The 13198-nt window shown below is 42.0% G+C and overlaps 1 protein-coding gene across 3 annotated transcripts in view; it reads right to left on the bottom strand.

Moving 5' to 3' along the window:
• si:dkey-157l19.2 (uncharacterized protein KIAA1522 homolog) overlaps nucleotides 1–13198 on the bottom strand; it is a 51124-nt gene that overhangs the window by 25890 nt on the left and 12036 nt on the right. For 2 of the 3 annotated variants that reach the window (XM_034195262.1, XM_034195263.1), the window contains exon 2: nucleotides 1807–2114. In XM_034195262.1, the coding sequence (XP_034051153.1) occupies nucleotides 1807–2089 (283 nt within the window). In that variant the 5' untranslated portion in view covers nucleotides 2090–2114. Of the gene's footprint in view, nucleotides 1–1806; nucleotides 2115–9942; nucleotides 9963–13198 lie in introns of those variants that run through there. The other variant, XM_034195265.1, reaches the window with a different exon arrangement.

The following is a 13198-nucleotide window of genomic DNA, read 5'->3' as shown; positions in this document are numbered from 1 at the left end:
AGCTGAAGGTCAGAATGCAGGAGGTTGGACTGTTCAAACATCCCTCCAGCTAAGAAACCGCCAAGCGGCGGCTCCTCACCGCCGTCTTCCTGCTGTACAATCTCACCAAAACACACGTTAAAGTACCGATGAGGAGCTGAGGCACTTTAAACACACGGGTCGCTGCTGCACGCAAATCTGGTTTGACAGGAAACGTGTTTTCAGTTGCTCAAAAGTGAGCGTCTGTCAGCTGTTCATTGGCTGGACTGATTTGTTTAATCAGGTGCGAGTTTGAGACTCGGTCACACGAGCATCTTGGCAGCATATTTCAAATTCATGTCAGCGTCATTCACTCAAGCAACAGTCTCCAGCACTGAAACATGACGCTAACACGGAAATGCCCAAAGCTGCAGTTCCTCGACTGCCCACTTGAGGCTGGCTCAAAAAGTGAGTCAAACCCCACAGAAGCTCATGTTAAAATGTCCAAATATATATATTCTATAAATATATAACAGAACATAACATGCTAACGTTCTGACACAAAAAATGTTTTGATTTCTACAGCTAGTTTTCCTTATAACTGTATGGGGTGAATTATATAACTGAATTTAAGCAAGTATAAGCAATAAAGTTATTAATAATTAGGGGTGCAGTTGATTTGAGTGACAGTTGCTAGCAGAGCACACACTGCTAGCGACTGGCCACTAATGGTCTGAGAATATTAAAATAAATATATAAATTAGAAATATACAATATGACTTGCTGTGCAGTTAGCCGTACGTGGTCTCTGCTCCAGTACTTTTGGCGAAATTTTAGTATTGTTCAATTTGTATGCTAGCACTGTTAGCACTAAACAGCACATACGTATTAATAACTGCGTAACATTAGCTACACCAATTGCTGACAGAACCAGTTACTGAAGTTATATTAGGGTCATAGTTTTTTAATCCTGCTGTAAAAGCCACCACAAGGTCTGCCAAAAAATAAAATAAAATAAATAATAGCATACCTGGACCCTAGTAACCTAGCTTGTTAGCCTTAGCTAGCTCTAGCTTGGTAACTTAGCTGACCATGTTTGGGGATCATTCAACCCATCCAAGTCAAATCAGGACCAATCAGGCGATCAATGGATCCGTTTCACTAAAGGAGGCTACATTTTTACGCAAGTGGGCGTATTTTCTGTCCACCAAAATCCTTTTTCATTCTGCTGATCGCTGAGCCAACAAACGTTAACAACGCGTAAAACAGAAGCAAACCATCACATAATCTGAACTGTTCCAAAGGTGGAACATTGTTTTAAGTCACCGGCAGCTCAACTACGTTCTTCAAGCAACTCTTTACCTGCTAGCTAGTTAGCATACAGCAAGTTCAGAAGCTAAGCACACCATCGTTTTTGAGCAAGTCAACCTGTGGACAAATTTAAATTGGAATATTAAAAAGAAAATAGTTCATAATTCAAAGCACATTTGGATGGAATAATGTTGCTTAGAATTTGCACCTTGAAATTTGTCACAATATTCACAGCAACAGAATCATGTTGGTTACAGGTTGTAATTTACAGTCATTATTTGTATTTCAAATTGTTTAAAATGTACTGTGTGTTATAGATGAGGCAAAAATATGCAAATCCAAATTTGTTTTTGCTTCCAGCTGCCGCCGGCAACTCGCGTTCTACCTGATGCAACTCCAGCTGTACTTGGAGAACGTAAAGCCACAAGTACGGCATTTTAATACTGCAGCAGTATGATGGAGAGTTAGTTTTAGGATATTTCATCACATTTTTTAAGTCACAAGAACAAAAATAAAAAGGATTTTATACCGTCTTACCATGACTGTTGCTCTGGTGATGCCCGTGCTTTCCTGACTTGTGGGCTCCCTGTTTCCCAGTAGGGTGCACATCCAAGGCCAAGTCAAGTGCCGGACCGAGACCGAGCCTCTGTCCATTAGAACCATCGTGCTTCTTCTTCTTGCCCTTAAGCCAGCCAAACGCTCGGCCCAGTGAGTGACTGCGCTTCTTCCGGCCCCTTTTGCCGTGCTTCTCCTGGGCAAAAATCTCAACCACATCCTGAGGAAGCAGGTCCCCAAATCCAAGCGAGTCACGATTTGACATCCCCCTTTCACACTAGGCCTATGTCCTGGAGAACGAAAGAGAGAAAAAAAAAAACAGAGGGAGAGAAGAGAATCAGCTTTTAGTGCACCACATTTCTGGTCTGACCATGCACTCAATCATTCGGTCTCAAAAAGAGAGATCCCAAAGTCCCAATCCAACATTTCAATCGAGTGATAAAGCTTTGGGAAGAGATGAACGTAAGCTTCACACCAACAAGCAAACACAGGTTTCTACAGAAGGCAAAAGTGTTTGGAAACAATCAGAACTTCACTGTGCAGAGACTCTGCTGACGATGTTCTTGTTGGTGACATGAATGAAGTATGAGGCTTCTCTAAATGTGCTTCCACAGCTTCAACCTGTGGAAACTGTATGTGTTTATGGAACCAAGGCCCGTTTATTTGGGTTTTTTTTTTATACCTTATCCAGGTTTGTGGGTGAATATTGGGAGCAGTCACCAAGTCACTTTGTAGTCTTTTGAGTTTGTTTGTCCACTCTTGTAAATTTTTTTTTCTTTTCAAGGGGAGGTGATGGTCTAGTGGTTAAGTGTCAGGATTGAGACCACAGCATCCTCGGTTCAAATCCCAGCCTGACCGGAAAATCACTAAGGGCCCTTGGGCAAGGTCCTTAATCCCCTAGTTGCTCCCCGTGTGTAGTGAGCACCTTGTATGGCAGCACCCTGACATCGGGGTGAATGTGAGGCATTATTGTAAAGTGCTTTGAGCATCTGATGCAGATGGAAAAGCACAATATGAATGCAGTCCATTTACTCTGAACTGTCCAATTAAAGTCTGCAGAAATGTAAAATTGCCACTGTGTCCATTTTCAGCTGAGCCCAGCACTTCCATTTATTTATTTGTGTGATCTGAGCGGATGGCCCGGTGGGCTAACTCTCCACTCCTGCTCTCAGGATGCGGTTTGGTTAATCCACGTTGTCAATATTGCGATATTTTAAGAGCAGTGTGGATTTTAAAGCTCACTCTTCTGTGTGCGTCACTTCATTTGCTCAACTGAAAATTGCAGGTTGTTATGAGTAACCGCAGCAGTGCCGACGTGAGTCAGAACTCCAGCAGACCGCTGGGTGGTCCACCTCCCGGTCCCAGCTGTCTCAGCGGGCTCTGTGATGGAAATATTTGAGGCCGCTCTTCCAGCTGCCCTCAGGTGTTAAACAGTGAACCTGCCGTCTTCTCCCCGCAGAGGCGTTTGATTATTGTCGACTGTGGTCGCGACAGATGCACAAATCTTAGTCAGAGCCAAACAGCTGTAATTTGCAGCAAGAGAAAGACAGACCTTAGAGCCAGGACAGAACCTGTGGCTGTCCTTTGACTTCAGGTCTGGGAATATCAATATCTGGATCTAGATATGGATTCAGGTCATCAGGCCTGTATAGGACTTCCTGACTTCGACTTCACAACATTAAATATTTCTCAATATTTTGATCATTTCCTCATAAATATGCTCATCTTGAAGAAACACATCAAACACAAATATTTCACTACAACCAGTGATGCCGGTAACGCGTTACTCTAATCTAGCCACTTTTTTTTTTTTACTAACGAGTAATCTAACGCGTTAATCTTTCCAAATCAGTGATCAGATTAAAGTTACTTCTCCAAGTCACTGTGCGTTACTATTATTTTTGCATTGTGGGTTGATAGCAGCATTAAACTTGGTCCGTGGGCAGGAGGTCGGGGTTCAACTGAACTGTCCACTTTAAGCGAGCTGTGAGCTTTTCATCCACGGTTTTCTGCAGCAGCTCGTCCTCATCTCTTAAAGCGCGGTGACAACAGCACACCTGCACTGAGCTTTACAAAGACATTTTTATGCTTTTTTTTCTCCTTTATTTTAGAATTCTAAGCTGAGCCTCTCCGTATCTGCTCGTTAAAAACAGCTGATCCTCCGCGACGTGTCAAAACTAACACTATTTTCCACTCAAATGCACCTAAACTCTCTTTTTGAGGACCACATGATGTGAAAACGCAATAAAACTTTCTTACTTGTAAATCTGGTCATGTTTTCTGCATAAATAAATGTTATCCATTCTTTGTGCTCAAACACCAAAGCAGGGGCGAATCCAGATGGAATGGGGGCATGGGGCAAGGATGTACCCCCCCCACAACACCCCTAGATTAAAGGTCCAGTTTTGAAGCCTTTTTTTTCTACAACTACTAATGCTACTTATAATAATAATTTCGACAAGTAAAATGTTTAGAGAGAATTTAAATGTTAGAAAAATGTTAAAAAGAATAATAGTTACATTTATAAATGTAGGTTAGAAATTGCAAGTTTTACTGTTACAGTGGTGTCAATAGTTAAATATGAGGTCAAGATAGAGGTCTTTATTTTACTTTTTATGAAACAAGTATTTATTTTCATTGAAGTCAAGAAAGGGTGACTATAAAGTGAGTTTTGGCAAAACAAGTATCACTGTCATGTTGAGGTGGCAGAGGGTTGTTGTCGGCAGCTGGGGAAACTAACTAAAAAAGTAACTAGTAATCTAACTTAGTTACTTTTACAATTGAGTAATCAGTAAAGTAACTAAGTTACTTTTTCAAGAAGTAATCAGTAATTGGATTACTTTTTCAAAGTAACTGTGGCAACACTGACTACAACCAAGTGAAATTTTGCAGGAGGTGTTTCAGACGAGGACGAATGTATTTTTCAGCGGACAAGTCACACTTATCAAAACTCACCACAGTTGGGGAATTTAAATCCATTTTAAAGAATCAAGAAAAAAAAATGGTCACTGTAAATATTTTTCGAGTTTTCTTTTAATCACTTTTACTACTGTGTCCTTTTTTAAAATGTTAATCTTTCATTGTATTTGAATTTAATATTTGTTTTTATTCTTTTATGGTGTATGATATGGTGTTTGTTTGTATTATTTATGGTGTAATTATTGTAATGATGCTTTCTCAACCAGGTCTCTCTTGTTAAATAAATGATATAATTTTTAAAAATGCTTTGTGACAAGAGAGAGAAAAAACACCACATATAAGTCACTTTTGTTCTGTATGTGGAACTCACTTTGTAACACAGCGTTTCCCTGGAGATGAATTTTACAACAGACAGGAACTCAATGTAGCACATGTGCACACCACAGCCTGTGCTGCTCCTTAACATAAGACTTATAACTTAAAAAAAAAAAAAAAGACATAAATCAATGTGCGATGGACAACATGTTGGATGTTACTTGATGCAGTTTGACAAAAAAAATAAATAAATAAATAAAAAATAAAATCAGACACAAACTGCTTTGCACAACTTTGGAAACATTACAATAGAAATGCAAGTCCATTAGGGTTTTTATCAGGTCTGTAATTTCAGATTTTTGTGCATTATTGTGGTGTACTTTTTATTTTCGGTGTTCAATCTTTTATCATTGGAGTTTATTTTTAGTTATTGTTGTTGCTGTTATTACTATTATTTAGTCCTGGGTGAGACTTTAAACTGGATCTGGTACAGAGGCCTTGGGTTCGACAGTTTTAGGGTTTTGAAGAGAATGTCACTACTCCATATTTGCCACTGTTTTGGGGCAAGCTTGGGCAAGGTGCATCGCCCATGAGCCTCCCATGTCAGGGTTATGACCCTGCTACCACTGTGGTATAGATCCTTTTCAGGCCCAAGTGGATAGGGGCGGGCTCCAATCAACGCCTAGACCTGCGTGTGGCAGAGGAGCTCCCCGCTGGCACATCTTGGCTGAAACATCTCATCTTTCCCAGCGTCTCATACTTCATCTTGTCCTGGATCCAAAAAGTCAGAAAACCAAGTACTACTGCACGCACACGATGTTTAATGGATTAAAAGACGAGAAGCCCTGCAGCTCACACACGTCTCGGTCTGCGCTCAACCTATAAGATGCCAAACTCATCTGTGAGTGGCTGCAATGACAATCATTATTATTAATATTAATAATCATGCAGAACTCACACTGGAGGATAAGTTGCATGTAAGTCTGGCCGTTTTGTGCCAAGTGTTAATTGAATGTAGGAATTCCATCCTCCTCATTTTCTTTGCTGCCAATCCAGCACCCAGATTTATCATCCAGATTTCCACCCATCCATTTTCTATACCGGATTACTCATAATTAAGGGTCATGGGAGGGGGTGGAGCCTATCCCAGCAGTCACAGGGCGTGAGGCGGGGCTCACCCCGGACAGGACGCCAGTCTGTCACAGGGACACATTTACTCCCACTTGGACACATCTTTTTAATTTAACCTTTATTTAACCAGGTTAGTCCCACTGAGATCGAGACCACTTTTGCAAGGGAGACCTGGACAATTCAAGATAAGATAAAACTTTATTGTTCGTAAAAAACAGAAATTTGACTTACATGAGCTTTAAAGTTTCCAGTCCACCTAACCTGCACGTCTTTAAATGTGGGAGGAAGCCAGAGCAGCCGGAGGAAACCCACACAAACACAGGGAGAACATGCAAACTCCACAGAGAAAGGCCACAGGTGGGAATCGATCCCACAACTTTCTTGGTGTGAGGCAACAGTGCTAAATCATCCTGATTTTGAAGTTTAATTTATGCTGAATGTATATTAAACATCTGTTTCTTGAAAGTACACATATGCTGGGAAAAAAAACATTCCGTGTGATGCCTCCAAACCAGAGTCCTCTTTCATTTCATTCCCTCTGTATTATGTAGCACTTTGATGAGGAGAATGTTTGGGATGGAAAAGAATCAGACTGGGAAACCCCAGAGAAGACAGCTCTGTTTTACGCGCTTTACTTGGACGTGTGGTGGCGGTGAGGGGTCGAGTTCCTCGAGCCTGTTTGGCTGCAGCCAAAAACTTTTGGTGAACTTTACCCTCAGAAATCCTTCTTGGATTCATAATTCTCTCCCTCTGACTCCCAGCTTTGTTCAGTCTCAGTCTTTGCTGATTTACAAGCTCTGGCTGTCGTCATTTTAAAGTCGTGTTCCGACTTTTAGCTTGTGATTTGCAGATAAGTATCTAATAAAACTCCCCAGCTGGAAGGAGCAGAGTGATCCCAGGAGCTACTTCAGGACAGCAGAGGAGCTCAGAGTGATGAAGGGTGGAGGGAGGAGACAGAAGGAGGCCATGAGCTCATTCTACTCCAAATGAAAAAAAAAAGAAGTGCTTTTCTTTATTTTCTTCCTGCTGTTGTTTCTGTGGGTAAAAGCGCTTGAGCCTTCGGGTGCGGCTTTGTGAATTATGACTCCTTGTTGAGGAATGAGGGGAACGGTGCCAGCTCTTTGCAGAACAGTTTGTTTGGAGGTGGCCGTGGGGGGCGGGGGCTCTAGGCACGCTCAAACCATGCACGATGCAAAGCTGCAATCAATTATTTTCAATAACAATGTAAAACAATCAGAATTAAAAGACAAGTTCACTTTTTTTTTTACAGCCTAAGTCGTGTTAAAACACTGCCAGCCTCCGAGTGCTCAACTCTTCTTTAACAAATGTGTCACACAAGAGAAATTCATTTTTTCACAAGCTTCTGAAGAGGAATTACACGAGTATCAATGGAATGCCAGTGTTAGAGTTCTAAATGAACTCAAACCTGAGAGCAGCATTGCACAGTTATTAATGCTATCCTGTATGTTATGATTACTCACCTCGTATATTTCTGGTGTTAACATAAACCGGAATAATAGAAAAAAAAAAAACTCATTTGTGGTAGCAGACTGGACAGACTTTTCCTGCTGAGAGTGAGTGCTTTTTATTCACCATACATTATAAACTAGACATTAGTTAGTTATTGTTGTCATAGAAACACCCCGCAAGGAGTGTTTTTTTAAGAACGCGCTGGGCACTCCTCAGCATGTTTCTGTCAGAAAATAAAAAATGTCATATGGACATAGGACCTTAACTTGCTCTTTCAGGAACCTGAGACGTTTAGGAATTGTGAAGGGAAGAGTAGTACAGTAATCAACTGTGACATTAATCAGACAACATTAATCAGGAAACACATTAGTGGACAGTATACTTAAAACAACACCCATTACTTTGACCAGCAGTCCATCGACACGCCTTCACATTTCTTGTCCACAACCTTGACATGTGGACTGGTGTTCATAGTCAAAATAGCCTTAATGTCCAGTTTACATCCTATTTAGAGCCTTAAAAGTACTGTAAAGCATCCTTTGGTAGATAGATTGTATCCACATCCAGAATCAGGAATGAATTTATTGCTAAGTTCTCACATACAAGGAATTTGATCTGATTTAATTGGTGCATGAACCAGAATAAAAAGAAAAGGAAAAAAAAATACTTGGTAAGATGTAAATGAGTCAAACAGACAAATTTATATAACGGCTGAGAGGATCCTTGTCATTTGATTGGTGCTTTGTATGTCACATGACATGGATTATTCATCCCATTTGTGTTGCATTGCATCTAGAGTGCGGCTTGGTTCCAATTAATTAGAGTGCAAATTTGGTTCCATGGGTTTGGTACGATTGCACTCTGCACACACACACACACACCTACACACGCGCGCGCATGCACACAAAAACAAATCCACTGTACTGTCATTTCTGATGTGATTTTTTTTTTTTCACTGCACTGAGGATGTACAGTCTTTTTTTTTTCTTTTTTTTTTGCAGTACACGCGTGGACAACCCACTTGTGTGAGTACGCGCACAACACAAGCGAGATGACTATTTGACTGAGCTAACTGACAATGCTAATTCTTGTAACATACACACACAAAATCCACTCCACTGTAAACCGTCTGTGCGCATGAAGAGCTGTTCAGATGAAAAGCTGAAAAGCTGATTTTTGGCTGGACTGAGGAACGACACCAAGTCTTTTTTTTAATCAAAGTCTGAAGTCAGTGCACAGCATCACTGGACTACATGTCACAATTTGGACTTTAGCAGCACTGGAACACCAAAATGTAAGTCCCTTTTCTGTTGTTTATAAATTACTAAAATATCAAATGACAAGGATCTATTTTAGCTGTTATATAAAACAAATAATTAATGTTTTTACATTCTTTCAATGGAACGAATATTTAATTTGGTGAAAGCTGAAACAAACCACTGAACGAGGTGAAGCAGAGTTCAATGGTTTGTTTCAGCTTTCACCTCATGAAATATTTGTACCATTGAATCATAAACATTCATTATTTATATAATAATAATTCAGGAATTCAAAAAATATTCTTCACTTTCAGTGATGACGGAGTGGTGGCCAAGTGGTTAGTGCCCTTGGACTTAGTGCAGAAGATTCCCGGTTCAAACCCCACCCCTGCTACATTCCTCCATGTAATGTGGAGTTGTGTCAGGAAGGGCATCCGGTGTAAAACTTGTGCCAAATCAACATGCAGATCCACCTCAGATCTGCTGTGGTGACTCCGAATGCAAACAAGGGGGCAGCCGAAGGGTCTCACTTCCACTTTCAGTGATCAACTGATCACTGAGATTTTAGCTTCTGCCACTGCTAAAAACACGGGGGGGGGAATAATACTTTAGCATTGCGTTATATTTTAAAACTTTGATATCTACTTCTATTAATATGCTTAAACATGATAAATAATAATTCATATCAAACAGTGGACACCCTCTGACTATTCTGACCACCAGAAGGAGGCGCCAAAGCTAATAAAGTGTTATATAGGCTTAGGTCGTGAAGCGTGAGGATTGCGTTTGCTTAGTGGTTCCGTTTTCCGATAATCTTCTCGCATGGATTCTCTGTAAACACACAAAATCGAAGGCTATAAATTTATTCAAAGTTGTGTTACAATCTTCGAGTCCTGAAGTGGCCGTTTCTTCTTAATTCTGATCAAGATGTTAATTATTTTCATCAAAACAGCAATAATCCATCGCTGCCATGCCATGAGTGCCAAGTCACAAAACATGGGCGGTGTGTGAGCTCAGGACGTACCGCCAAAGGACCAAAACCCCTCATGGCACACAAAGCCAGCCTGAAGGACCGCCACCGCTTCATCCCGCCGGAGTCTCGTTTCATGGCCATCACGCCTCTACTTGCACAAAACAAGACGGTCTGAACACAAGCTCCATGTGGGGTTTTTCCCGCCCAGCTCCGGTCCTGCTGGAACACGTCACATGTTCAGATGCACTGTTTACTTTTCCTTTGCACTCAGCCAAAACACAGTGTGTGACACAACACGACGCACAGCATAAGTACATCTGGGTCGTCTGTGTGCGCCGGGAGGTCGACAGAGGGCGACACCTGCCTCACATCAAGCTAGGAACTCGTCAGCAAACTGAGCCATGGCCTAAATCCAAGTCCAAACACAGGATCACATACCAGAGAAGCGAAACCTGGCTCTGCTGCACCTTCGCCTGACAAAGTGGGAAAGCCAGTTCTCGTTATATTCAAAAAGCACTTCAAGTCAGAGAAGGTGTATACACCCTAAACAGATCTGTGTCAAAGAGACAAATACCAAAGAGGTTTCCACGCTTAAGATTTAAACCACAGCTCAAGTTATGCCAAGTTTACATTAACGCCAGCGTTCGTGCTGATCGTTACCACCCAAAAACATCAGTGGTGCCTTCTCCTGCTGTGCACCACTGTTGGCCGCCATTAGCCATGACTTTAGCACACCGCTGTTGGCCGCCATTAGCCATAACTTTAGCACACCGCTGTTGGCCGCCATTAGCCATGACTTTAGCACACCGCTGTTGGCCGCCATTAGCCATGACTTTAGCACACCGCTGTTGGCCGCCATTAGCCATGACTTTAACACACCGCTGTTGGCCGCCATTAGCCATGACTTTAACACACCGCTGTTGGCCGCCATTAGCCATGACTTTAACACACCGCTGTTGGCCACCATTAGCCATGACTTTAACACACCGCTGTTGGCCACCATTAGCCATGACTTTAACACACCGCTGTTGGCCACCATTAGCCATGACTTTAGCACACCGCTGTTAGCTACTATTAGCTATGACTTTAGCATACCATACTTTTTAACATCAAAAAGCTGTGCAAGTTTGTGTTTTTTGTTTTGCTTTTGTGTCAACAGGGAACCAATTTAATGTTGCACAGTTTTCAAAAATCCAACATGTGTGTTATTAGCTTTAGCCTCTCCTCCGTTGTGAGCACAGTCACAGTCCTGCTCATAAAACACCAGAATTTTAAAATATCTTTAAAAACAACAAAAAATATCACAATATCCTATGACCCTAACATAACATCGACAGATGTTTTGTCCAAATCTGTTAACTAATATTATTTAGTTAATATTAAGTGAGGCAAATGCTTGCTTGAGCTAGCTAACGTCAGCTAGCAGGAGTTTAAGGCAACACTAATGAATTAGAGATCAACAGTTTTCATCCGTAGACACTTAAAGAAGACATGTATTGAAATAAATGTGGTCAGATTTCAGAAATAGCTGATATGTATTTATAAGACCCTTGTGAATGCAGTAAAGTAAATCTGTAAGTCCAAATTTGTAATTCAGCGGAGAAATCTTCATTTAAAAATGACAGATTTGCAGCTAAAATTTAGCCCTCTGTGAAAACAGTTTGTACAGCCGTATCATTACCATGACGTCAGGGACAAGACGACGTGCTCCCGCCTTGAAATTGATTTTATCTGTTAGTAATGTTACTTATACACGTCCTGGTTTCAACATCCAAAAGTAAGCTGCACTGAATGTGAGATACAGATCTGTGTGCTCAGATCAGCAACGACATCGACAGCGGGCGCCGTTCTTCCTCTCCCGCTCTCTGCCTCCGCTGCGCTTATTAAGTCTGCGGGCTCGTTAACGAGCTCGTTAACCACCGACGCGGGCCACTCACACCACCCGTGTCTGCTTTGCAGCTGGTGTTGTGCCAGATTCAGCGCACAACACCGGCATCACCTCTCTGTCTACTGAATGGAGCTGCAGCACACTTGGCACAAGTTCTGAGATTACGCTCGCTGTTTTAATGTGAAGCGGCCGGTACACCTGTTGCCGCAAGGACAGACTTCTTGCAGCAAAATCCACAGCACCGCACGTCTCGGCAATTGGAGCTCCAGAGCTCCATGGACGCTGAGAGAGGTTTATATATTTTTAATGACTGGGATTCTTTGCGGGTCTCGCCTCCATATCCTGCGATGGTACCGGAGAAATGTGTACTCACCAAACGTGCTGCAAGACAATATGAAGTTTTAAAAAAGTAGATCCTTCCGTATAAGACAAGAAAAAGGTGTTCCCACTGTAGCCAAGTGCTTGCTCACAGGGGGTCGTTTTGACCGTTGGGGTTTTACATAATTATTGTATGGCCTTGCCTTACAATATAAAGCGCCTTGGGGCAACTGTTTGTTGTGATTTGGCGCTATATAAAAAAATTGATTGATTGATTGATAGATGCAAACTGACATAAATCCACAAATTACAATTGGTGCAATGCATGCTGGGAGAGGGTCTCGTCCGTGACGTCTCGGCAGCGTCCATGATGAGAGGGACAATTTGTGGAGGGCTAAATGTTAGCTGTAAATATGTCATTTTCAAATGAAGATTTCTCCGTTGAATGACAGATCTGGGCTTGCAGATTTACTTTACTACATTCAGAAGGATCTCATGTGTAAATGTAAGTCATTTTTTGTTCAAAAAATCTGACTGCATTTTTTTCAATGCAGTTCTCCTTTAATCTAATCCAGAAGCTGTGAAGGTCACCAAGTAAACGAGCAAGTTCTCTACTTACATTAACCTGCTACGGTAACCTTACACCACATTAACGGGACCAGAGACGTCAACCAGACGAGAGGTTTAACTAATGTTAAGAAACACTTCACTTCAGGGGAGTCTGAAGTCAAATTATACTGTAATTTACTATTACAGGTAAGAAAGTCTCTGCAACATCGTGTGGCGGTCGGGGACAGTGCCTCTGGATTGGCAGACCGGGGTGGTGGTCCCTCTGTTTACGAAGGGGGACCGGAGGGTGTGTTCCAACTACAGGGGGATCACACTCCTCAGCCTCCCCAGTAAGGTCTATTCCAGAGTACTGGAGAGGAGAATTAAACCAATAGTCGAACCTCGGATTCAGGAGGAGCAGTGTGGTTTTCGTCCTGGTCGCGGCACACTGGACCAGCTCTACACGCTCCATCGGGTGCTCGAGGGTTCATGGGAGTTCGCCCAACCAGTCCACATGTGCTTTGTGGATCTGGAGAAGGCGTTCGACCGTGT

Source organism: Thalassophryne amazonica, chromosome 19, assembly GCF_902500255.1.
Source record: "Thalassophryne amazonica chromosome 19, fThaAma1.1, whole genome shotgun sequence".
In the NCBI taxonomy this organism is placed as follows: Eukaryota; Metazoa; Chordata; class Actinopteri; order Batrachoidiformes; family Batrachoididae; genus Thalassophryne; species Thalassophryne amazonica.
This window is presented reverse-complemented; position numbering and strand designations above follow the sequence as displayed.